General features: G+C 49.2%; 9 protein-coding genes across 9 annotated transcripts; 5 read left to right on the top strand and 4 right to left on the bottom strand.

The window, feature by feature from the left end:
• Nucleotides 1-405: 405 nt before the first annotated feature.
• On the top strand, nucleotides 406-2,120 carry FSUBG_12100 (alpha-glucoside transport; the record flags this gene model as incomplete). Its single annotated transcript, XM_036676856.1, has 3 exons — nucleotides 406-1,839; nucleotides 1,887-1,943; nucleotides 1,992-2,120. 3 exons carry the CDS (start codon nucleotides 406-408, stop codon nucleotides 2,118-2,120), a joined length of 1,620 nt encoding a protein of 539 aa, XP_036532432.1.
• Nucleotides 2,121-2,789: 669 nt separating this feature from the next.
• On the top strand, nucleotides 2,790-3,062 carry FSUBG_12099 (uncharacterized protein; the record flags this gene model as incomplete). Its single annotated transcript, XM_036676853.1, has 2 exons — nucleotides 2,790-2,874; nucleotides 2,923-3,062. 2 exons carry the CDS (start codon nucleotides 2,790-2,792, stop codon nucleotides 3,060-3,062), a joined length of 225 nt encoding a protein of 74 aa, XP_036532431.1.
• Nucleotides 3,063-3,764: 702 nt separating this feature from the next.
• Nucleotides 3,765-5,518, top strand: FSUBG_12098 (uncharacterized protein; the record flags this gene model as incomplete). The annotated part of the gene is made up of 3 exons (XM_036676852.1): nucleotides 3,765-4,292; nucleotides 4,342-5,226; nucleotides 5,276-5,518. The coding sequence occupies 3 exons, from the start codon at nucleotides 3,765-3,767 to the stop codon at nucleotides 5,516-5,518; spliced, it is 1,656 nt and encodes a 551-aa protein (XP_036532430.1).
• A 470-nt stretch (nucleotides 5,519-5,988) lies between these two features.
• Nucleotides 5,989-7,354, top strand: FSUBG_12097 (oxidoreductase; the record flags this gene model as incomplete). Its single annotated transcript, XM_036676851.1, has 2 exons — nucleotides 5,989-6,651; nucleotides 6,698-7,354. The coding sequence occupies 2 exons, from the start codon at nucleotides 5,989-5,991 to the stop codon at nucleotides 7,352-7,354; spliced, it is 1,320 nt and encodes a 439-aa protein (XP_036532429.1).
• A 536-nt stretch (nucleotides 7,355-7,890) lies between these two features.
• On the bottom strand, nucleotides 7,891-8,877 carry FSUBG_12096 (uncharacterized protein; the record flags this gene model as incomplete). Its single annotated transcript, XM_036676850.1, has 1 exon — nucleotides 7,891-8,877. One exon carries the CDS (start codon nucleotides 8,875-8,877, stop codon nucleotides 7,891-7,893), a length of 987 nt encoding a protein of 328 aa, XP_036532428.1.
• Nucleotides 8,878-9,245: 368 nt separating this feature from the next.
• Nucleotides 9,246-11,769, bottom strand: FSUBG_12095 (positive activator of transcription; the record flags this gene model as incomplete). Its single annotated transcript, XM_036676849.1, has 6 exons — nucleotides 9,246-9,395; nucleotides 9,881-10,390; nucleotides 10,442-10,774; nucleotides 10,817-11,441; nucleotides 11,494-11,622; nucleotides 11,669-11,769. 6 exons carry the CDS (start codon nucleotides 11,767-11,769, stop codon nucleotides 9,246-9,248), a joined length of 1,848 nt encoding a protein of 615 aa, XP_036532427.1.
• A 481-nt stretch (nucleotides 11,770-12,250) lies between these two features.
• Nucleotides 12,251-16,564, top strand: FSUBG_12094 (major facilitator superfamily transporter; the record flags this gene model as incomplete). Its single annotated transcript, XM_036676848.1, has 8 exons — nucleotides 12,251-12,533; nucleotides 12,874-13,112; nucleotides 13,158-13,554; nucleotides 13,601-13,728; nucleotides 14,571-14,893; nucleotides 14,938-15,739; nucleotides 15,783-15,918; nucleotides 15,963-16,564. 8 exons carry the CDS (start codon nucleotides 12,251-12,253, stop codon nucleotides 16,562-16,564), a joined length of 2,910 nt encoding a protein of 969 aa, XP_036532426.1.
• Nucleotides 16,565-16,861: 297 nt separating this feature from the next.
• Nucleotides 16,862-18,863, bottom strand: FSUBG_12093 (major facilitator; the record flags this gene model as incomplete). Its single annotated transcript, XM_036676847.1, has 6 exons — nucleotides 16,862-17,207; nucleotides 17,255-17,581; nucleotides 17,626-18,329; nucleotides 18,372-18,467; nucleotides 18,517-18,682; nucleotides 18,727-18,863. The coding sequence occupies 6 exons, from the start codon at nucleotides 18,861-18,863 to the stop codon at nucleotides 16,862-16,864; spliced, it is 1,776 nt and encodes a 591-aa protein (XP_036532425.1).
• Nucleotides 18,864-19,864: 1,001 nt separating this feature from the next.
• FSUBG_12092 (multidrug resistant protein) lies at nucleotides 19,865-21,589 on the bottom strand (the record flags this gene model as incomplete). The annotated part of the gene is made up of 5 exons (XM_036676846.1): nucleotides 19,865-20,116; nucleotides 20,166-20,747; nucleotides 20,796-21,245; nucleotides 21,292-21,298; nucleotides 21,345-21,589. The coding sequence occupies 5 exons, from the start codon at nucleotides 21,587-21,589 to the stop codon at nucleotides 19,865-19,867; spliced, it is 1,536 nt and encodes a 511-aa protein (XP_036532424.1).
• Nucleotides 21,590-22,263: the final 674 nt, after the last annotated feature.

Raw genomic sequence — 22,263 nt, 5'->3', positions numbered from 1 at the left:
TATATACCCATGAAGCAACAGGCACTAGCCTGTAATGGGAATTCCGGTGGGATGTGAAAATTTGTACCGACTTGAGATAGAGTTAAGTTTAGAGTGATTTTCTGACGGCTTTGACACAAATGCTCGATTCTGAGCCAAATCTCGGAATGCTGGTTCCCATTTAACAGCCATTTCCCTTCCACCGGAGCGTCGTGACCCGTGATGTCGCGATCAGTGAACTAACACCTCCACTCATTCTCCGGTGGGAGACTAGCATCGATTGGACCGCAAAGTAGCATCAACCCCCCGCAAGGATCATCCAAACCTAATCTTCATACTTATCCCCACGGGGTAGACAATCTTGGCACGATGTTATAAACACGCGACGATCCTTCAATTCCCCCCATCTCATCACCATTCTTCACAATGTCTCTCCACCAGAAACAAAACGTCGACCACATCGAACAAGATGTCACCTCCCAGAAAGAATGGAGCCACGTCCAAGGCGAGCAAGGCGCCTCCATCGACCGCAACATGTCCCTCTGGCAAGCTATAAAAGCCTACCCGGGTGCCATAGCATGGTCATTCCTCCTATCGTCGTCCATCATCATGGAGGGGTATGACATTGTCCTCATTGGCAATCTCATGGCTCAGCCGGCTTTTCAGAAGGCTTATGGTGATTGGTACGGCGATAAACTCGGATATCAGATTTCCGGGCCGTGGCAGGCTGGTCTTGGGAATGGAACTGCTGTTGGGACTATCATTGGTGCTTTTGCTAATGGTTGGCTCACGGAGCGGTTCGGATACCGTCGTACGCTTGTTGCGTCTCTTGTCGCTGTCACGGGATTCATCTTCATTACTTTCTTTGCGCATGATCTTCCGATGCTTCTTGCGGGATCTATTCTCTGCGGTTTACCCTGGGGCGTTTTCGCAACTATGGCTCCTGCCTACGCCTCAGAGATCTGTCCCATGGCTCTTCGTGGCTATCTCGCCAACTACGTCTGTCTCTGCTGGGCTCTCGGCCAACTCCTCGCCGCTGGCGTCTTGTTCAGCTTTTCCGACAACGCAACCCAATGGGCGTACCGTCTTCCCTTTGCGATTCAGTGGATCTGGCCTATTCCTCTCATCATCATTCTCTGGTTCACACCTGAATCTCCGTACTGGTTGGCCAAGAAGAATCGTCTTGATGAAGCAAAGGGTGTTCTGAGACGTATTTCGGCGAAGAGCAGCAAGACAGATGAGGATCTCGACAAGCAGCTTGCAATGATTGTTCATACCAACAAGATCGAGAGTGAACATACCAAGGGCTCAAGCTACCTTGACTGTTTCAAGGGCATCAACCTACGGCGCACTGAGATCGTTTGTCTTGTCTTTGTCGCCCAGAACACAACTGGCGTTGGTATCGGCGGTACACCTACCTACTTCTTCGTCCAAGCCGGCGTCGATGCCAGCAACTCCTTCAAGTTCGCAACCGGTGCACTTGGCCTGGCTTCAGTCGGCGTCATCATCTCCTGGTTTCTCATCTACCGCATCGGCAGAAGAGCGCTATACGTCTGGGCCTGCGGAATCTGTACAGTACTTATGCTCATCATCGGTATTCTCGCCAGCGTTCCCCAGACTCAAGCTGTTAGCTTCGGTCAAGCTGGTGTTGTCCTGATTTGGGAGATCGTGTTCTACGCCACCATCGGACCTGTTTGTTACGCCATCATTGGTGAGATTCCTGCCGTTAGTGTTCGCAGTAAGAGTATCTGTCTTGCTCGAATCGCCTACTACATCTCGCAGATCCTCAACGGCACTTACGGCCCTTACATGATTAATCCTACAGAGGGTAACTGGAAGGGCAAAGTCGGCTATTTCTGGGTGAGTATCGGAACTTCCATGTTCGTTTCATCTCTGACATTATCTAGGCTGGACTTTCTCTGTTGACCTTCACTTGGGCCTACTTCCGTCTTCCCGAAACAAAGGTATGCGCTTGGATTGAATGATGGTGATCGATTGCTGACATGCACAAGGACCGAACCTTTGAGGAGATCGACATCCTTTTCGCCAACCAGACTGCTGCTAGGAAATTTGCTGATACCAAGGTCGATGCCTACGCTGATGATTCTGAGGGGCGAATCATCAAAGAGACTGATGTCTGATGTCTGGTATTGCCGAAGTGATGGCGGCAGGACGTGGGGGATGGTCGCGTCAATACGTGGTCTTCGTTTAGTGTCTAGAAGCTCTATATCTCTTGATGCATTGACGTGAGACATTGCAAGTCTGCAAGTCCTCGGAAAATTTGAGACTTGTATTTGTAACAAATGCGATACCTTGATGAACCTCATGCCGGAACCTGGTCACTTATTGTCTATTACTGGTACAGTCACGACAGTTCAATTATACTATGTCATCACCTTATCGGTTGCAATTCTCCTCTTGCAAATTGGACCCAAGCATCTCACTCAGTAGTCCCCAATGACGTCGCTACTTACACGTGATGCCTCAGTAGATTCGCTCTCGGTTACCCATACTAGTACGTATACCATAGCCATCCAGCCTCATGACTTCACAGCTCCGACCACCATCTAGTTTAGGCTCCAATCATCGGGTAATTGATTTGACAGGTCCAAACTATAGATCTGACCCGTGCAGATGATATCATGGCTTGTCATGACATCATAGATCTATAATGAATGTTACAATGGCTATAAGTATCGGCCACCGAATATACACTGATCACTGTCGCCATAATTACACGCATCAATCATTCTTACAACCAATATAGATACAATCAGCTATATCCTTATCAATCAATTTCCATCATCAACATGTCTGACAAGCCCGCCACCAACCTCGCCAATACCGTGCCCAAAGCCATGGATGAGCAAGGCAGCGTTGGCAAACAATTCACAGGTATGAATTTTACTAGCTGATAAGCAAGATTTCTAACATCTAAGACAGAGAATGGAGCTATCGGAGGAACCGCGCAAAAGATTGGTGGCCCGTTTGATAAGGAAGGCGTGATTGGGAAGCAATTTACGACGGAGGGAAACATTGGAGGCACAGTTCAGAACAATATGGGAGGAGAGAAGAAGGCATGAGTAGCTAATCAATGTTAGTCGTCATAAATGAGCGTGATTCATTTAGTAGCCTTTCCATAGGTTGTGGTGAAGTTGTGATGCTATTGCCATGACATTAACTATAAGAAGGCGATGTCCCGCCAGTCAATACGTTTTAATTAAATGTCAATCTCCCTTCTGCTTCAAATGGGCGTTATGGCACAGAGTTGGAGAGTCTGAGCTCTGGACTCCTTTGACGTAGTCATGATCATCATTCTGACGTTGACGTGACGGCCAAGACATTTCAACGTCACAGTGTTCATATTTCAGCTTGAATGATGCGCAGTAGGACCAAATGCTCCGTAGACTACTACCATATCATATGCACGGGAAATGTAATGGAAATAGTGACGATTTTGTGATGTGAGTACATGCGGTGTAATACCAACAGAGACAATCATTGGAGTGAGGTGCATGTCCCTGGCTAGACTTACAGCGGAATAGATCCGGATTGCCAATCAAGGCTATTTAACTCGTCAATGTCTTGTGTCGTGCGGTTCATCGCCTATTCCAAACCCTGTATCGCCATGATATAACCCCTTGAGCTCGCTCTAGCCCTCTCACAAATTCGTCTTCACTTATGCCCCTAGGATGCTCTTCTCACTAGCTTCAGCATCACTCCGAGTCTCTCGCATCTCATGCCGCTGCACAGTCCAACTATCCTTCAAAGCATATCAATCCACCATGGCATCCTCCAAGTCGCAACAGTTTTTTCATACCTCGGGCGCGACGGACTCGGTCTGGGTCCATCAAGACCCCGTTTCTAATCGCCCTTCTTTCTCTAAGCTGAACAAAGACATCGAGACTGACGTCTGCGTCATCGGTGCTGGCATCGGCGGTATTTCTACTGCCTACGAGCTCGTGACCCGTGGGCGAGAAGTGGTCCTTCTGGAAGCTCGTCAGGTACTCTCCGGAGAGACGGGCAGGACAAGTGGCCATTTGACCAATGACCTTGACGATGGGTATACTGAGATTGCCAAGAAGCACGGCGATGAAGGCGCCAGAGTCGCCGCTGAAAGTCACGCCTGGGGAAGAGATCGCGTAGGAGAGATCTCCAAGATTCTTGGTATTGAGTGCGAGTATCGTAAGCTTCCGGCTTATGAGGTTTCTCAGTATTCTACAAAGGATACGAAGGAGCATGAGGATGAGATGAATGATCTTCGCAAGGAAGAGGCAGCTCAACGAAAGTTCGGCATTGACGCTAGATTTGATGTAAGCCTCTGACATATCTTGATTCTTGATCTACGATTAACTGGTATAGGAATCGTTGACAGTTCGTGGCTGGGATGGAGCAATCGACCAGCGCGGTGGCCTCATCGTGAAAGATCAAGCAACATTCCACCCAACAAAGTATCTCAACGGCATCCTCAACTGGCTCAAGACTCAGCCCAACTTCCGCTGCTTCGATGAAACACGCGTCATGTCAGTTGAAGAAAAAGGTATCGAGATTCTTGGCATCGGCAACAAATCCGTCAACGTCTCAACAGCAGATGGTTATACCGTCAAGTGCAGCAACGCCGTCGAAGCAACATGCGTTCCCCTCCAGAAGCTCAGCGTTATTGCCCAGATGGAGTTTATGCGTTCTTACTGTATCGCTGCGCGTGTGCCCAAGGGCGCTATTGAGGATTGTCTTTTGTACGATCAGGCTGAGGAGTATAAGTACATTCGACTGACAGCTTGTGATGAAGAGCATGATTACCTTGTTGTTGGAGGCTGTGATCATAAAGTTGGACAGGAAGATACGACTACTGAGTTTGGTGAGCTTGAGAAGTGGACGCGTGAGAGGTTTTCGCAGGTCAAGTCTGTTGACTATCGCTGGAGTGGTCAGATCTTTGAACCTGTTGATTTCATGCAGTTCATTGGTAAGAACCAGGGCAACGACCACATTTACATCATTACTGGCGATTCGGGAGATGGATTGACGCATGGAGTCTTGGCTGGGAGATTGATCGCGGATGAAATCGACGGCATCAAGAACCCATGGGCAGATGTCTACTCCCCTAAGCGCATCGCATCAATGGTCAAGTCGCTCCCTAGCATGATCGCCCACGATGTCCAGATCAACGCGCAGTACAAGCGCTTCCTACAGTCGGACATTACAGACATTGAAGATCTCGGCCGTGGAATGGGCGGAGTATTGAACAAGGTAAGACCCCTTTGTTATTATCGTACGTGCAGAAGTTGACATTTTCAAGGCCGGATCAAAGCCCATCGCGGTGTACAAAGACGAAGAGGGTAACGTGAAGCAGTACAGCGCTTTGTGTCCCCATATGAAAGGCGTTGTGTGCTGGAACACTACTGAGAAGAGCTTTGACTGTCCTGTTCACGGAAGTCGATTTTCTCGAGAGGGTATTTGTGTGATGGGGCCTTCGAAGGGAAATTTGGATCCTGTTGACGAGGCTGGAAAAGCTGATCAGGAGAGTGTTGCTGGTAGTTAAACGTTAACAATTGACGATGTTTATGTAATACATGTCATGTTCCTAAGTATCCGCGTATAAGATGAAACGTGCTCTGGTAATACGTGCTGAGACGTTGTACGCGTACACATCATCAATCCGCCAAAAGACGACATGCTCAACGCGTCATCTCGCCAATGAAATGGCTCCGTTTACGATTAGCCCAATTATTTGCGTTTCGCAACACCCTTGCCTCACGTCAGACCACAAACACCGAAGAAGCCGAGCCGAGTTGGTGACAAAAAGGACGAGACAGATTTAGCCTGAAGGCTCACGTCATCTTTTCTTACATCCCATGCGGGGTAAAATAGCTGATGACGCCAACATTAGTCCCGTCATAGACGTGAGATCGATATAAAGTCTGAGCATCATTGACCGTTTCTCATCTTGATAAGGACGTTGGAGTGGCTTGATATTATCATTTCTCTTTTCTATTGATTCATCGATTCATTATGAGGTCTCTTTTGGCTCTTACTTTGGCTACGGCCACGTCAGCCTTTGTCATTCCCGAGGGTTTCGACGCTTTCAACACCTGGAAGGATGATCTGAAGCAGACGCTGGAAGACATTCCTACTCGCTTCCGCAAGACCCTCGATGAAGCAACCGAGCAGCTCTCCACAGAGTTCACAGCCGCAATCCACAATAGACTCCAAGACGAAGAGGCTTTCCTCCCCGCTGATAACGTAGACGACGACGAGTCTGCGGAGATATTTGGCCGAACAGGCGGTGACTTTACCGATCACACCACTTATGAACTCATCGCCAAGAGCAACTATACCAAGAAATTCTTCAAGCTTGTACAGAAGCATGAGAAGTTTGGAAAGTTGCTCAACAGCACTGATGCGAACTACACGCTTTTTGTCCCGACTGATGAGGCGTTTGAGCATATCCCTCATCACCATAAGGACAAGCCCAGTGATGAGTTCGTCGAAGCTGTTCTTAACTACCATCTTGGTATTGGGGAGTATCCTGCTTCGCGAATCCTCTTCACGCATACTATTCCCACGACGCTGAAGGAGCCTCTGCTTGGCGATAAGCCTCAACGTCTTCGTACCAGCGTTGGACTCTCTGGGGTGAGGGTTAATCTGTACAGCAAGGTCATCGCAGTTAACTTTGTAAGTATATCCCACTGGATGAATTGATCTTCACTGACTGTTATAGAAAACCAAGAATGGCATCATCCACGCCGTCAACAGAATTCTCGTCCCTCCCCCCTTCATCGGCAGGGAAATCAGCCTCTTCCCCGGCCAATTCTCAACACTTCTACTCGCGTTTGAAAAGACCGACTTTGTGAAGTACATCCACAACATCCCCATGGTCGGCAGCACCGTCTTCGCTCCCTCCAACGAAGCATGGCGCCGTCTAGGTCCTCGCGCGAACGCCTTCCTCTTCAACACCGAGACAGGCAAGAAGTACCTCAAGGCCCTTCTCAAGTATCAAATCGTCCCCAACATTACGCTCTACAGTGATGAGGTGTACTACGGCGATGAGAAGGTGTCGAAGAAGCTTTATGGTCATGGTGATGACTTCCATATTGAGCTTCCAACCCTTCTTGAGAGGAGTGTTGGTGTTGATGTTCATACTTTCAAGAGCTGGACTACTATTGTACTGAATGGACATAATGTCATTGGGTTTAATGATGCTGTTGGTAAGAATGGTGTTATTCAAGTTCCCAAGACTATTCCTATTCCTCCTCATAGAAAGGGTGAGCACCCTTCTGAGATGGAAGGAGAGATTAGCGTTGAGGAACTGAAAGAGAGATTGGAGGAGTATGTCGAGGAGGAGGAGGAGGACGACTTCGAGAACGGCGAACTGTAAGAGGTTTTCGTTCTGAAGGACATCAAATGGATTAGAGTTCCGAGGTAATAACAAGAGTCGGCACTATGTGTAGGATTATAGGCAGAGAATAAGTTAGACTACAAAGAAACAATGAATAGTCTCCCATCTGAGCTATATTTACACTTATCAAGGCCATGACATAACTGTTAAGTCGCTATCAATAGGAATTAGCTTCAAGCAACACTATATGTATGAACGTCACTTTACAAATGCAAAAGGTTTTGACAGAAGACCAATGGATTCTTAATCTAGATATCTCGTCTATTCCGCCCTGTGTATCACAATTCCCAGGATCTCCGTCACTGGTGGTCCGGCATTCCTAGCTCAGACAAATTCTTCCCACGACTCTATCAGGTCAAGAGGTAAACAACAACAAAAACAAAAACAACCATGCGTGGGGGACTTTTCCGTCTACTCGCGCACTCAGTCTGGCATTCCAAGCTCAGACAACTTTTACCAAACTCCGAAAAGACCAGACATAGGGAAGATGGGGTGAGATGTCAATTGTGTAGGACTTAGTTCTCGGCAGCCTTGATGATGTACTGGCGCATGCCAGAGTTCTCAGCCTTGCCAAGCGTCTCAATCTTGAGACCAACCTCGTTAGTGAGTTCATGGATCTCAGCCTCGTAGCGCTTCCAGGACTTGAACATCTGGAAGACCGTACCAGCGGGGACATGGATGTTGAACTTGCTGCAGTGCATGTCGTGGTTGGCGGTTACATCAAAGTAATGCATAGCTTTGTTGAGCTTGCTCTCCACGGTCCAAGCGGTCTTGGGGTTAGCACCGACAATGCCAGCATGATCCTGAAGACCCTGGAGATAGGTAGTGAAGAAGGCGTCGTACTCGACGGTGTTGTACGCAGCGTGTGTCTGGCTGGCTTCGACGCCGGTAGGTCCGTCCTGGCCGACAATGAGGCGATCAACAGGAGTCATGTGGCCCTTGAACTCGACACAACGATCCTTGGCCATAGAGTCGGGAGCATTGTAGAAGATACTGCCGAGAGACAGGAAGAGACGAGCAATAGGGCGAGTCTGCTTGAAGTAAAGGTCTCCTTGTTCAAAGGAACCCCAAAGACCTATGCACTTGACACCGGGGAAGGTAGCCTTAGCCTTGGCAATGTGCTCAACAAGAGAGGCGTGGGACAGATCGAGAGCGACGTAGACACACTCCTTTCCCTGGGCGATGAACTCATGAACGTAGGGCTCAAACTTCTTGGAGTTGGCGGCACCGAGGTCGATGATGTGAGTGCCAGACTTGAGTTGCTGAACGACCTGCTTAGCGGTAGCTTTGATGATAGCCATCTCATCAGAAGTCTGGTAAGACTTGTCGGCAATCTTGTTCCATTTATCCATGCCGGTAGTGTAGGCGACTTCTTTAGGGAAGTCACCCTGACCAAGGAAGGCCTTGGGAAGCTGATCATCCACAAAGGTGAGGTTGATGGACGAACCACCAATGTCGATGACCTCACCGTCGGTGGGATAGGCAGTGGAAAGAGAAGACATGTTGTCGGTAGTGAGAGGTATGAATGTGAGTGCGTATGGTGTTTTGTTGTATGAGTGCGAGATTGATAGTTCTTGTGAAGTGTTGTGAAGACCAAGGTCGAGATGTTGTGAGATTGGTGAGGAGGAAAGAAGAGAATTAGATCAACGACAAGAATCGACTATTTATTGGGATGCTGGAGGTGAATACCATTTCGCAGTGGCCGCAAACAATGCCACTGGGAACGAGAACAACAGACTGTTCGTCGTTGTTCCATTGTCACTAGCGGTCTTGTTCAGCCTGGGGGAGCTGCCAGATACAGAATGAACGAGATACCAGTCCAATACAACAAAGGGTTGGCACTGGTATAGAGTATTGGTTGAAATCATGTTCATGATTCATTCTCTTTGAGCGGCTTGAGAACATTGGGACTTGATTGGTAAGAGGGATCAATGGCAAGTCTTGACACTGTTCCCATGAACAGGGTATGGGGACGACTCTGCTCTACGGGATGGAAAGACAGAATGCGAGACGTATGGGACTATTAAACGTTTATGTTGAAGTTAATGTTAAGGCGAATGTGCTGATTTACGCATGTTGAAGGATATATCGTAGGCTCCAGCTACAGGAAGATGTTCGCATTAAGCCACTTTGCAAACGTCAAGAAGGACTTCATGACATACAATTGTTAAAGAATTACAACTCAGAGACGAGCAAAAACACATCATGAATGCTTCAGTACTGGTACATTGTATACAACGTTTCCAGGTTTTACCCACCAGGCGTCCATCCGCTGGCACTCCAACTCTCAGGACTAATATCAGGCCAATACAACCCCTGCGCCCCATCATGATACATCGACGCATCAATAAACTGCAAGTCCAGAACCGGCTGCGATAACAACTCTTGCAACGACGGCTCCGACAAGGCCATACCCGCCGTCGGATTTAGCACATCCAACCCCAATAACCCCGTATCTTGCACTACAAACTGTCCCCGTCTCGCTTCAAGCGCCCTCATACAAACCTTCATAGCGTCAACATGTCTACAAAACTCCTCGGCCGCAAAATTGCCATTCTCCTTCAGTTGGTGCAAAAACTGGGCTGCTGACTCGAATTGCTCTTTGTCGCTACGACATTCCTTTCCGTCGATTAGGCTTGAGATAGCGAGGACTGTAGCGGATGAGAAGAGGTATTGTGTGTAGAAGTAGTCGAATGTCGCGAAGGAGCCGTCGATCCAGCAGTCGATTAAAAGGCGACACGAGTGGCGTGCGCAGCGGATACACGCTTCGGAGAGCGTCATGGCTGATACGGGAATTTGAGGTTCCGTGCGAGGTTGAGTGTCCCACGCTGAGACGTGGGTCCTTAGTACGTGCAAAAGAATAGGACGCGTTGCTGTTATGGCAACCTGGTTAAAGTACAAGTGCAGTGAAAGAGGCTTTGGACTCGGTTCAGGTGCATCAGTGGGTTCAATGTGAAGATGCGGCGGCAACTCCTCCACAAAAGCCCTCAGATCCCTCAACGCCTCTTGAACCCTCTGCGAGAGAGTTTTCTGCTGTGGTCTCCGCGTGTAAATCGCATTAATTACCTTTGCCGCCAGTCTCGCGAGTCTTAGGCCCGCGATAAAATACGACGAGTCGGCAAAATCATCCGAGGGCGTGTCCAGGACTGGATCAGTAGGGAGATCGACTTCGATGTCGTCATCTTGAATAGCGACGGGATGGCCGAGACGAGAAGCCCACATGCGGTCGAAGCTATATGCAGTCCACCATACGCGATTTCTGTGTTCTCGGGCGCCGGCGTCGCGGAGTTGGGACTCGGGGACGTTGAGGTGAAGACCCATTACGACGGAGAGACGGACTGATGAGCCGGCTAGAGCGTAGGCTGTATAACGACGGTTGAGAGCGAGGGAGTAGAAAGACTAGATTGTTAGTTTGTCCTCATAAATCTGTGAGGGACTTACCAGAAGAAGACGAATCTCAATGGCGTCGATGCGAGGTCTTTCGCTGATGATACGGAGAATACGAGTCGCCCGCGCAAAATACGCCATACCCGGAAAGTTCCTATCCTTCGCCGCCGTACGCGTAGAGTACATCTCCCCAATAGCAAACAAAACCCAAAGCTTACTCCTCAACAAAGAATCCGCCGAATGCGGATTCAAAATCGACTGCTCCAGCCCCTCCAAGATCTGACTCTTCCTCACGATATAGTAAGTCCTACTAACATACTTCAACGCAACATTAACAAGCAGCCGTGCCCTAGAGGGTATCGGCCACGGACAGTCCTGATCCGAAAGAGCAAGCAACCTCTCATCAGGTGCGTAGTTCACCCTCGGGATGTGACTATGCCCCGGTTCGGAAATAGCCTGCCTAAAGCGCGATGCAAACGCAGCGTCGGAAGCTTCGCCGATGAGGACGGGGGTGTGAAGAACGTTCATGTCGAAGAACCAGGGTCGTTCTTCGAGGAGCGTGCCCTGTAGGGATGAGGATGTTTCGGTGCTTGAGACATCGGGGATGGAGGGCTCAGGCCGAGGTTTAGCGTCATCTTGACGAAGACGTTGGTTCTCGGCGATTAGATCGTCAATGTATCTGGAACAATAGATGAATATGAGAGGATTGAGAGGGAGGAGGGAAGACGTACTGCTGGCTCACTTTGACGAGGCGGTTCTTTCGGGGATAAGAGCATTCGGCGCCTTTACTTGCTTGACGGCAGTTTTCACAGGGCTGACCGCCTGAGCATTTAACTTTTCTAGCATGGCATCTTCGACAACTGAATCAATTAGCCAGACCCCTCGATATAAATGGCAGACTCTTACGCTGTAGATTTCGTCTTGCGCTGTCGTTTCCCTGGACTCAACGGTGTAACAGTCGAAGATCCAACATCCTCCTTATCCGAGTCACTCTGGTTCTCAGTCATTGTCTCTCAAACCTTGTACAAACAGGTGATCTTCGAGGCCGAGTGACACAGTCTTAACCAATTACCCACCCGATGGGTCCCCGAAGTACCGACACGATCTGCGTATGTGTCGTGTGACTCGAGAAATACAGAAGCAAATGACGCCGACACAAATCGGCGAGAATTTTACCTTTCCCGCGCTGACTCAGCGTTAACCTCGGCAGAAAAGTATGCATTTCGGTGGTTTTGGGAGACGGCGCCGAAAGAGGTGAGCGGGGATAAGACGGGCGAAGATAAAAGGTGTCCGACACCGCTGGGAGAAGTCATAGGTCCACTATAAGTGAGCCAAGAGGCAAGGAATTGGAGTGTTTTAAATACCTGATTGAGAAGGTGAAGAAAACTCTTTCTGGTAAATATTACATTGCAGTTTCAATGGATTTATTGGACTTTCGTTTCATTCAGTTGTGTTGATTAAGTTACATCTCCATTCGTTTATCTCACCATGTCCGAACCAAAACCAACCCTCACAGCATCCCCATCCTCACCACTCCCCCCAACAACCGCAATAGATGACGACGTAGCCCAGATCCCCAGCTGGCGAAAATGGGTCATCCTCTTCGTCGTATGCTGGATGCCCCTCCCCATGACATTCTGGAGCACCGCCATAATGCCCGCCACGCTCGAAGTAGCATCCGACCTAAACATCCCCGTGACGACCATCACGACCATCAACGCGGGTGTTTTTGTAGCACAGGCGCTGTCGGGGCTGATTTGGCTGCCTGTTAGTACGATTATTGGACGGAGATCTGCGTATCTTGCTGCGAATGGGGTGTTGTGTGTTTGTGCGATTGGATGTGCGACTGTGCCGAATTTAGCTGGTTTTGCGACGTTGTGGATTTTGGGGGGGAATACGGGGCCGTTCTTTTTGGTGGCTGGGCAGACTATCCTGGCGGATATTTTTGATCCTGTGAGTTTTGTCTTTTGTGAGTTTCGTGTTTGTTACTAACTTATATAAGACTTCTCGAGGGACTGCTGTTGGGTTCTTTCTGGGGAGTTGCGTGTCGTTCAATTCAATCGGTAAGCCTTCCGAACCTCGTTGTCGTGGATTTATACTAAGACCTACAGCTCCTCTTCTTGGTAGTATCATCGCGACATTTACCAGCTGGCGAGTCATCTACGGCGTTGAAGCCGGCATGTGTCTCTTTGGTCTCATTCTTTCTCTGTTATTCATCCCGAAGGCTAGTGAAGTTGAGAATCCCAAGTTGGCTGAGACGACACGTCCTCGAACAGGGAAAGAGATTCTTCGGACCTTTAATCCTATGCACGTCTTTTGTCAATTCAAATATCCCAAGGTCATCCTCGCTGTATGTATCCCCCCCAAGTGAACAAGCACAACACTGACATAACAGAACGTCGCCTGCGGTCTCCTCGGCTTTAACCAATACGGCATCCTCTCCTCCATCCGCCGCGTCATAAACCCTCGGTTCAATCTCACATCCCCTCTCTCCAGCGGTCTCTTCTACCTCGCTCCCGGCGCTGGTTTTCTCGTTGGAAGTACCGTCGGCGGTAAGATCTCTGACGTAGTCGTCAAGCGATACATGCGAAAGCGAAATGGACAGAGAATTCCTGAAGATCGCTTGAATAGCAGTCTAGTCAGTGTTCTCATCATCCTCCCTCTTGGAACGCTGCTCTACGGATGGAGTGTTTATCATAGACTTGGTGGTATGGCGCTGCCAATAATCAGCGCGTTCATCGAAGGGTTTGGACTCATGGCTTCGTTTAGTGGGCTGAATACATATGCAGCTGGTAAATCAATCACCCTTGACAAAGAAACGCAACTAATACTCTTCAGAGGTTCGACCAGCACATAGAACAGCAGTCATTACAGGAAAATACGTTATTCAGTATAGTTTCGGCGCAATGAGCGTTGGAGGTGTCGTTCCAATGATTGACGGCATCGGCGTAGGCTGGGCCTTCACCGTTAGTAAGTACACCTCTCCGCATCTCCTTTATCCTCCACTGACTAGTCAAAGTTACTTGTTTCTCAATACTCGCTGGTGTTTTAGTTCTTCTCATTGCAAGGTTCAGTAAGAATTGGAAGGCGTAAATCAAAGACATGGCTTAGATAAAATTAGAGATAGACAGACCGGGAATGATGATCGTAACGAAAAACGGCTCCGAGATCTAGATGCGGGGAAATCTAGATCTATGCGGCGTTGAAAATGAATTACCATAGAGGGAATAGATAAAAGTTTATTATTTGAGCTTCATGTTTTTCTAGCTACAGTAGTCCAAAACTCACTCCTCATTTTCGCTCCGTGACTTGGGGGATAAGCCATGAAATCCGAATTACTTCGGCTTGCATTCCTCCGCCAAGCCACGATCTTGACGGTTCGCCTTCGGTCCCGAGGGGCTAGCAATTAAACAGTCGTGGGATTCTGGAAATCGGGTTGGCTGGAATAAGCCATTGAGTTTGGTGGTGGAAGTTTGTGCTGACATGAGCTAATATAGCTTGGTCGGATATCGGCATGTAGCTCTTCACGCTGGGATATTTAGATGGAAGAGCTGCTGTTTTGGCCCTACGCTGAAATTTGATTCTCTCATTAACGTATCGTCAACGAGTATTTCTGTTTGGGAAGAGATTCGAGATGTATCGCGATTTGTTGCTTCTCACTTCACTCTTCAGCTTCACCCTCGCTCAGAGTGGAGCTGATCCGTACGCCCCAGTCTACACGACATGTCCCTCCTCCCTCAAGATCCGCAAAGCATCAGACGTACCCGTCCCTCCCTACCCCTCTCTCTGCCATATCTAACGGTTCCAGGGCTTGTCTGATGAAGAATCATCTTGGCGTGAACAGCGTGCCAAACAGATGATTCCCAATCTCCAAGACTACCTCAAACTCGCCAACATTTCCGACTTCAACGTCACGAACTATATAGACAAACTCAAGAGTGATGATGTCCCAATCGTTGGTCTTTCAGTCTCCGGTGGAGGCACACAATCTGGTTTTGGAGGACTGGGAGTCTGGCAAGCCTTTGATGCTCGGTCTGCTGTCGCTCGGGCTGCGAGGACGGGCGGCTTGACGCAGCTTCTCTCGTACATCACTGGTCTATCCGGCGGAGGCGCTGTCACCGTATCCCTTCTGTGAGTCCATCCCACCACCATCTCAATCAACACTAACAATCCAGCGCCGCAAACAATTTCACCACAACAGACGGCATCAAAAGAGCCTCCAACTTCTCCCTCGACTACGCATCCGGTCCCAACGGCAATCAAACAGCCTTCTTCACCAGCATCTTCGAAAACATGGGCGCCAAAGACGAGTCCGGCTTCCCCGTCTCTGTGGCCGACACATTCGGTCAATTCTGGGGAACTTGGCTTCCCGACGGTAAAGTATACAGCAACTACTCCGACATCGCCTCGAAAAACACAGCCTTCACCCTCGGCGACGCTCCAATGCCAATCATGTGCTTCGCAGAAGTCGTCCCCGGAAAATCCCCCGAGATCGGAAACCTCATGTATCCCGGCTTCAACAAATCTACACGCTTCAACTTGACAGCTTATGAAGTCACACCCTTTGAGTTTGGAAGTTGGGTCGGCGGACGTGTACAGGCGTTTATCCAGACCAAGTTCCTGGGTACTTCTATGGCGGAGGGAAAACCACAGAATAAGAGCGAATGTGTTCAAGGGTTCGATAAACTTACGCTCATGCAGGGGACAACTGCTAATGCATTTACGGCGTGGTTTATTGATTCGTTTTATGGAATTCCGGTGTTTGCGAAGAGATGGTTGGGGAAGAGACAGAAGGTTAATCTGGATATTAACGACGTTCATGTTCCGAGGGATCAGTATGATAATCCGCTTGTTCAGCTTGTGAATGAGACGGCGATGTATTTTGATCTGACGTTTAATGAGTCGTTGTGGGCGACGTATCCGAATCCGTTTGAGGATTATAATGAGGATATGAAGGGTGTTTCTGGGCTTCTTCTGGTAAGTTATCCTACTGAGGTTATGGGTGATGCTGACTGTTTAGGTCGATGGGAGTCTTACGCTTGAGAGCAATCCTCTTCGCCCGTTGATCATTCCTGAACGCAAGCTTGACTTGATCATTGTTTACGAAGCATCATCTGATGCGCCCAACTCTTGGGTAAACGGAACCAATCTCATCAGTAAGTTCTTTCGTTTCATGGCATGGTCTTGGCTAACATCTCAGACACCGCCCTCACCGCATCCCAAGGCAATATCCCCTTCCCCAAGATCCCCGACGTAAACACCATCGTCGCCCAAACCCTCTCCTTCCAACCAACATTCTTCGGCTGCAACGCCTCATCCTCCACGCCCCTCCTCCTCTGGCTGCCGAACGCCCCATGGACAGGGTACAGCAACTACTCCTACACGCAGACGCAATTCACACCCAACCAAGTCGACATTGCTCTTCAGAACGCATTCCAAGTAGCCACGTACGGCAACGGTAGCGTTGATGAGAATTGGCCTGCTTGTTTAGCTTGTGCGGCTATTAAGGGCTCGTTGAGAAGATTGGATATTGAGATGCCGAGGCAGTGTGAGGAGTGCTTTGAGAGGCATTGCTGGAATGGATCGACGAGTGATAGGGAGGCTACGGCGAGGGACTTTGATCTTAGGCCGAGATTGGATCCGGAGTTGAGCTTTGCGAAGTGGAATGAGAGTGATTGGGAGAAGGAGGCGAGTACGGGTAATGGAAGTGGAAGTGGAGGGGAAGATTCGGCTGGTGTCAAGCTTGGTAATGGCATGCTTGGTCTGGTTTGGTCATTGGTCGCAATGGCTGCACTACTGTAGTCTTACTTGAGGGAGCATTGTTTTAATATTGTCAATTAATGAGCGCGTGTAATGGTAGGAAAATTAATTCACTGTTTGAAATGATGCTTCAAGCATGAGATATCATCCGAGTGTATTAATGCGAAGATAAATCTCGTTGTCCTATCTGACGGCTGACTGAACTGTAGTGAACGCGTTACAGAGGGTCAGCGTCGAAGTCCACTGAACTGCAGCGGGTCCACACAATGAAGTCGCACTCAGCATAATGACTCAATACACTAACGACCTCGAATTAATTCTACACCTTATCTAAACATCCTAATTCTTCACCTGAACACTCTCCCTCATAACAGCCGGTTCAACTTCCCCATCAGTAGACTTGTTTTCCTCAATCTTGGCCTCATCAACCTTTGTCAAATCAACAGCCTTAAGCGCAAACATGACAATCAGCATCGGCGCAAGAGAGCACGTCGCAGCAATGGCGAGAAGACGCTGTGTCTCGCGATATGCTTGGTCAATTGCTGCGCGAACAGGCGTACCCTTTGCGAATTTCTGCGCGACAACGATGGACTTGTAGATCTTGAAGGCGTTGGGCTTGGCTTGCTCGGGGAGATATGTCGTGAGTTTCTGGGGGAGAATGTTGTTCCAGATAGCACCGCCGACGCTGAAATTGTTAGTGATAATTGACTGAGAGATGGAAGATGAACTCACCTGGTACCGACGGCTCCACCAAAGTTCATAGCTGCGTAGTAAACTCCCGTCACGACGGGGACATCTTCCTTGGCGACGAGAGCCTGGATAGAGACTTGAGCGGCTGTCTGGTAGAATGCACGACCAACGCCAACAAGAGTCTTTGCTGTGATGAAAGAGGCTTCGTTGGCGTGACCTCCGTTCATGTTGACAAAGTGAATCATGAGACCTTGACCAAGAACACAGAGCGGAACACCGATAAAGACAAAGATCTGACTGCGCTTAGTGTACTTCATCAAAATGCCAACAAGGACCGAAGCAATCTGGAACGCGACACGAAGAGCGTTACTAACAACGTTAGCATTGTTCATACCAATGTAAGAGGTACTTACTCAATGCGCGTAGCGTGTCCAGGGCTGAAACCACCAGCGACTTGAAGATAGCTCGGAAAGAAAAGCGTAAAGCAAGAATAATGGAAAAAGTCCAACATGGACAATACACAAGCCGCGACGACAGTTCGCTCCTTGATCATTCGAAAAGGAACAAATGGAACCTTGGCAAACTTTGTATCCCAGACGAAAAACACGCCGACGACGACGACGCCAATGACTAGCATGGCGATGTAGCTCCCCTGGTCCCAACGATCACTATTCCTCGCGCCCGTAAGCGAAAGCGGGATAAGCGTGAGTCCAAGACCGAGAACAAGAAGCACCGCACCAAGAATGTCGAGATCAACCCAGACAAGGTTCACAATCCTCTTGCTCAACGGCTGCGTCTTATCAGCCGCGTCCCAAGCGCCTTTTCTTCTATACCCAGCCCTTCTCGCTCGTCGCTGAAGGACATATAACGTGATGATAAGCGGCGCCGCGCAGAAAGGTAGGATGAGAGCCCACATGCCGTAACCCCATCGCCAGGTCGAGTGCTTGAGAACACTGTCTGCCACAATGGAGCCGAGGTATAGCGTTGGGATGGAGGCGAAGGATTCGGGGAGGGAGGTCCAGAGACCGCGGTTGATGAGGCTTGTTGTGTCGGCGATGAAGACCTGTTGCATGATGACGTAGCCGGTGTCGCCGATTGATTCGAAGATTCCGCCAGCCTAAGACGTTAGAGGTATACGAAAAGAGAATGAAGGACGTACGATGTAGGTTGCGATGTTTTGACACGCTGCGTACATTACTTGCGATAGAACGAGGAAGAGGATTGAAAAGGTTAGACCTTCTGCTCGACCAAACACCTGGGACAGTTAGTTCGTCTTGGGTTCTGCGACGAAGGGGAATACGTACGTTGGAGAACTTTGCCATGATAGGATACGTGACCAGACCAATGATGGTACTGACGACATTGGCTGTCGCAAGCGCTGAATGGCGCTGGAACGCAGAGGTGGCGTATGCATCGTAGACCTTGGTCGCGTATTTGAGGAACTGCGTTATAAACGTCGTAGCAAACAGACTAGATTGTTAGAAGAGGCATATACTGAGAGGAGATAGACATACCCAGTGAAGGCGACGATCAAAGCCTTCTTAGACCAAGACTCCCTCAGAATATCCGTATTCGAGACTTTCTCACGCTCTGCCATGGGCTTGGGCGCAGCTTCCACGTCGGAGCTACGATGAGAATTATGATCTGCCATTGCAAGTAAGCTTTCTCAACATTGAATGCTGCAAAGATCGATGTAACGCTGTCTGTTTATATCATCTGCGTGACGGAAGTCATTCCGCGCCCACAATCCGGTGATCCATCTAATCTTATCAGATTTTCATACATCGCGTGATTTCATTGGTTTGCCAAGAGTTTGCGTGGCATGACTTGGCCGTGATCTGATAAAAAAGCCTCATATTTTACAGGGATTGGGAGAGCCGCGTTCTTTTCTGGGTATAGTGACGGGAAGTTTCAGGTAAACGTGGATCACATGAAGATGATTTGAAGGTCGGTTTGGTCTTGGCCATGTTCCGACAACAGGCGATCTCCAACGACACGTTTTTGAATCCCTGCTCAGAGTTTTCGCATCTGATTAATGATGAGATTCTGAGAGTCGAGTGGCTTGCTGGGTGTTGCCACGAGCTGGAGTGATCTACCTACCGTATGATCGAAATGTTAGTCCGTGATATAACCTTGTTGTTATCAATCTGATCAGTACCATGGGGGGCCATGTGTATCCACTGAGTCGGGAACAGTGAGTATGCGATAATGAGCATGGTGACTTGCGACGTCGTCGAGCTCCGGATACTCGGAACCGATCGTTGGAGAGATGTCTGTGCGAATAGCTTCCGCAAGACTTGATCAACAATGGTTCATGCAGTGCCTAGAGTGCGTTGAAGTTATCCCGAGGCGATGGTACGGAATGGTCCGCTTCAGGTCCACTTAGGAGTAAAAGCGCTGGTCTACAGACGAGTTACCGCTTTGGGATCATGCATCCACTGTCTCTCACGAGGAATTTTCGTACCCCATGTAATGTGAGATTCACGTCGCTAGATGTTCTTGGACAATTTAAGCGAAAGACATTCTATGAACGAGGACTAGACACCTCTAAATTACAAATTCTATGCTATATACTTGTTGTTCACCAGACAACTGCCTCTATATATCTCCCATGTCAAGCCTCCAATTGACGACCGTCAAGCTATGTCGCGTCTAACCAAGGTTGTTCGGGCTCTTGGCTCGAATCTTGGGTCCATACAAGAAGAATATCACGGGAACAGGTACAAGAGCCAGCGCCAGGAAAGCAAGGATACTGTTTCCCCAACCAAGACCTAGATCATCGTACATGGATAGTCCGGCGAGAGGAAGCAATGCACCAGCCAGAGACCGGAGCACCGTCATAGCGGCGACGGCTGATGCTGCGTAGGTGATGTATGCGTCGACGAGGTAAGTTTGAAGACACATCTATATCATTAGTCATGTCCATTGGTAGTGAGATTAGGATGAGACTCACCATAATTCCCATGAGACCAAAGCAAAACAGTGCAACGCCAATCATGGGCACGATCCAATGCGAGTTCTGATCCGCCGCCCAACCATACCAAAACAACGCCCCCACGATAAGCAGCCCCGACGGCAATGTCATCCAAATCGGCAATCGATCCTCAGGCACCGTCTTACCATTCTGCTCAATCTTCTTCTTGATCACAATATCCGTCATGACCCCAAAGACCATTGTACCAAACAGCATTCCAATACCAGTAGGGAGATACGCCAGACCGATGGTACCAGTGCCGAAACCGTACTGCTGCGCGAATACAAAGGTGAAGGTGCTGAACATGAGGTACAGCACGCCGTAGACGATGGCGACGTAGAGGGAGAGGATGAAGACGGGGAGGTGGGTGAAGAGCATTCGCATTGGGCGGATGGAGGCGTTGCTGATGCGTTGTTTGGGCGTGAGGCCGTCTTTGTCGAGGATGGAGTATAGGTCTTGGTTGCCGGTTTCTTTCTTGAGTTTGGCGACCTTGGCACGGAGGAGGGTTGGGGCGTATGTCTCTGGGGCGGCAAAGTAGCACAGGGCAGCGATGAAGCCAGTCTGAATGGTCAGCCACGATAAAGAACACTCAAAGCTAAAGGAACTTACAAGAATAGCAATCAGCCAGAACACCCATCGCCATCCAATGGCCTCAACCATATACCCACCCGCCAACGGACCAATACACGGACCCAGCAACGGTCCCATGGCCCAAACAGCCATAGCCTTACCTCTCTCCTGTACCGGAAAGATATCCGATATAGTTCCACTACCATTAGTAACAGGCGTCGAGCCCGTGAAGCCCATCAAGAAGCGAAACACAATAAGCATAGGCATGTTTTGGCTCAGCGCCGTAGCGACGGTCATTATGAGGAAGAGGACGTTGGCGACGTTGAAGACGATAGCGCGGCCGTAGATCTCGCTGAGGGGCGCGGCGAGGAGTGGACCGAATGCGAAGCCGAGGACGTACACGGAGACGACGAACGTGGCGATGTTGCGGTTGGAGGTTTCAAATTCGCGCATGATGTCTGGGACGCCGGGGGCGAACATTGAGGAGCCCTGGATTGTTAGAGGGAGTGTAGTTGGGGTTGAGGGAGGGACGTACGAGAGGTCTGGGATGTTAGTGATGGTATTGAGATGAAGTAAGAGGGGACTTACGTTAGGAGGGTCATGACGGATAGAGCACCGATGCAAGACCATTTCTTCTTTGCAGGCCAGTTCATGGGATTGTTTGGATCATCAGGTCCATCCCAACCAACCGCATTCGGGTCTTCAGCCTGAACGACATCTTCCTTCGTAACGCTCTCTTCATCCTTCTTCGCAGCGCTACCGGTATAAGAAGGCGTGAGGGTCCGCTGACTCGCGGGTCGTTCAATATCGATCGAAGCTTTATTTTCCGCCATCGTGAAGCTCGTGAAGACAAAGGATGCTTCAAGACGAGAGAAGGAAGGGGTAACGAGAAGATATTTATCCCCAAGCCACGACTCGACCAACGAGCCAATGAGCGAGTGACTCCAAAGCGAAACCGAGAGATGGGGGAGGGATGGCCAATCAGCGCGCGCTGTCGGGGCCGTTCTAGAATCCGACGTCCGGGTGGTTATGCGGAGCCCCACACGGATCTGGCGATTTCCGTACCGTTAGTTATGCAAATACACGGGATTTGTGCAGATTTGTGCAGAGGACGGCCGGATCGCCCCTTTTAATATTTTCCGGGGACGGAGTTGTGAATACATGCATTGCATTCTGCGCGCCGGGTCGGTGACGGGATCCGATGTCCAATATCTGTTACGTTGAGGCGATTAAATATTTCTTAGCGAAGAATTTGTTGAAACCTCCCTATAATTCATTTGTGCAGCGTGATGCATTTTGTTGGTTGATTGAGAATCCGTTATACGCGTATTGCTTATTCCCCGCAGTTGCCGATCATGTGAGGTTAATGTTATTTTTATTCCCAACCTTGTCCTTATCTTTATCTTATCGTCACCAGCGTATACGAGGAAACATGAAGTAACAATACAAGGCGCAACACGATCAATTCATTCTATCCACGTAAACAATCTAGACCACCCGATTCCAA

Source organism: Fusarium subglutinans, assembly GCF_013396075.1.
Source record: "Fusarium subglutinans strain NRRL 66333 chromosome Unknown NRRL66333_c0000248, whole genome shotgun sequence".
NCBI lineage: Eukaryota > Fungi > Ascomycota > Sordariomycetes > Hypocreales > Nectriaceae > Fusarium > Fusarium subglutinans.
Note: the sequence above shows the minus strand (reverse complement) of the source record. Positions and strands in the feature narration are given on the sequence as shown.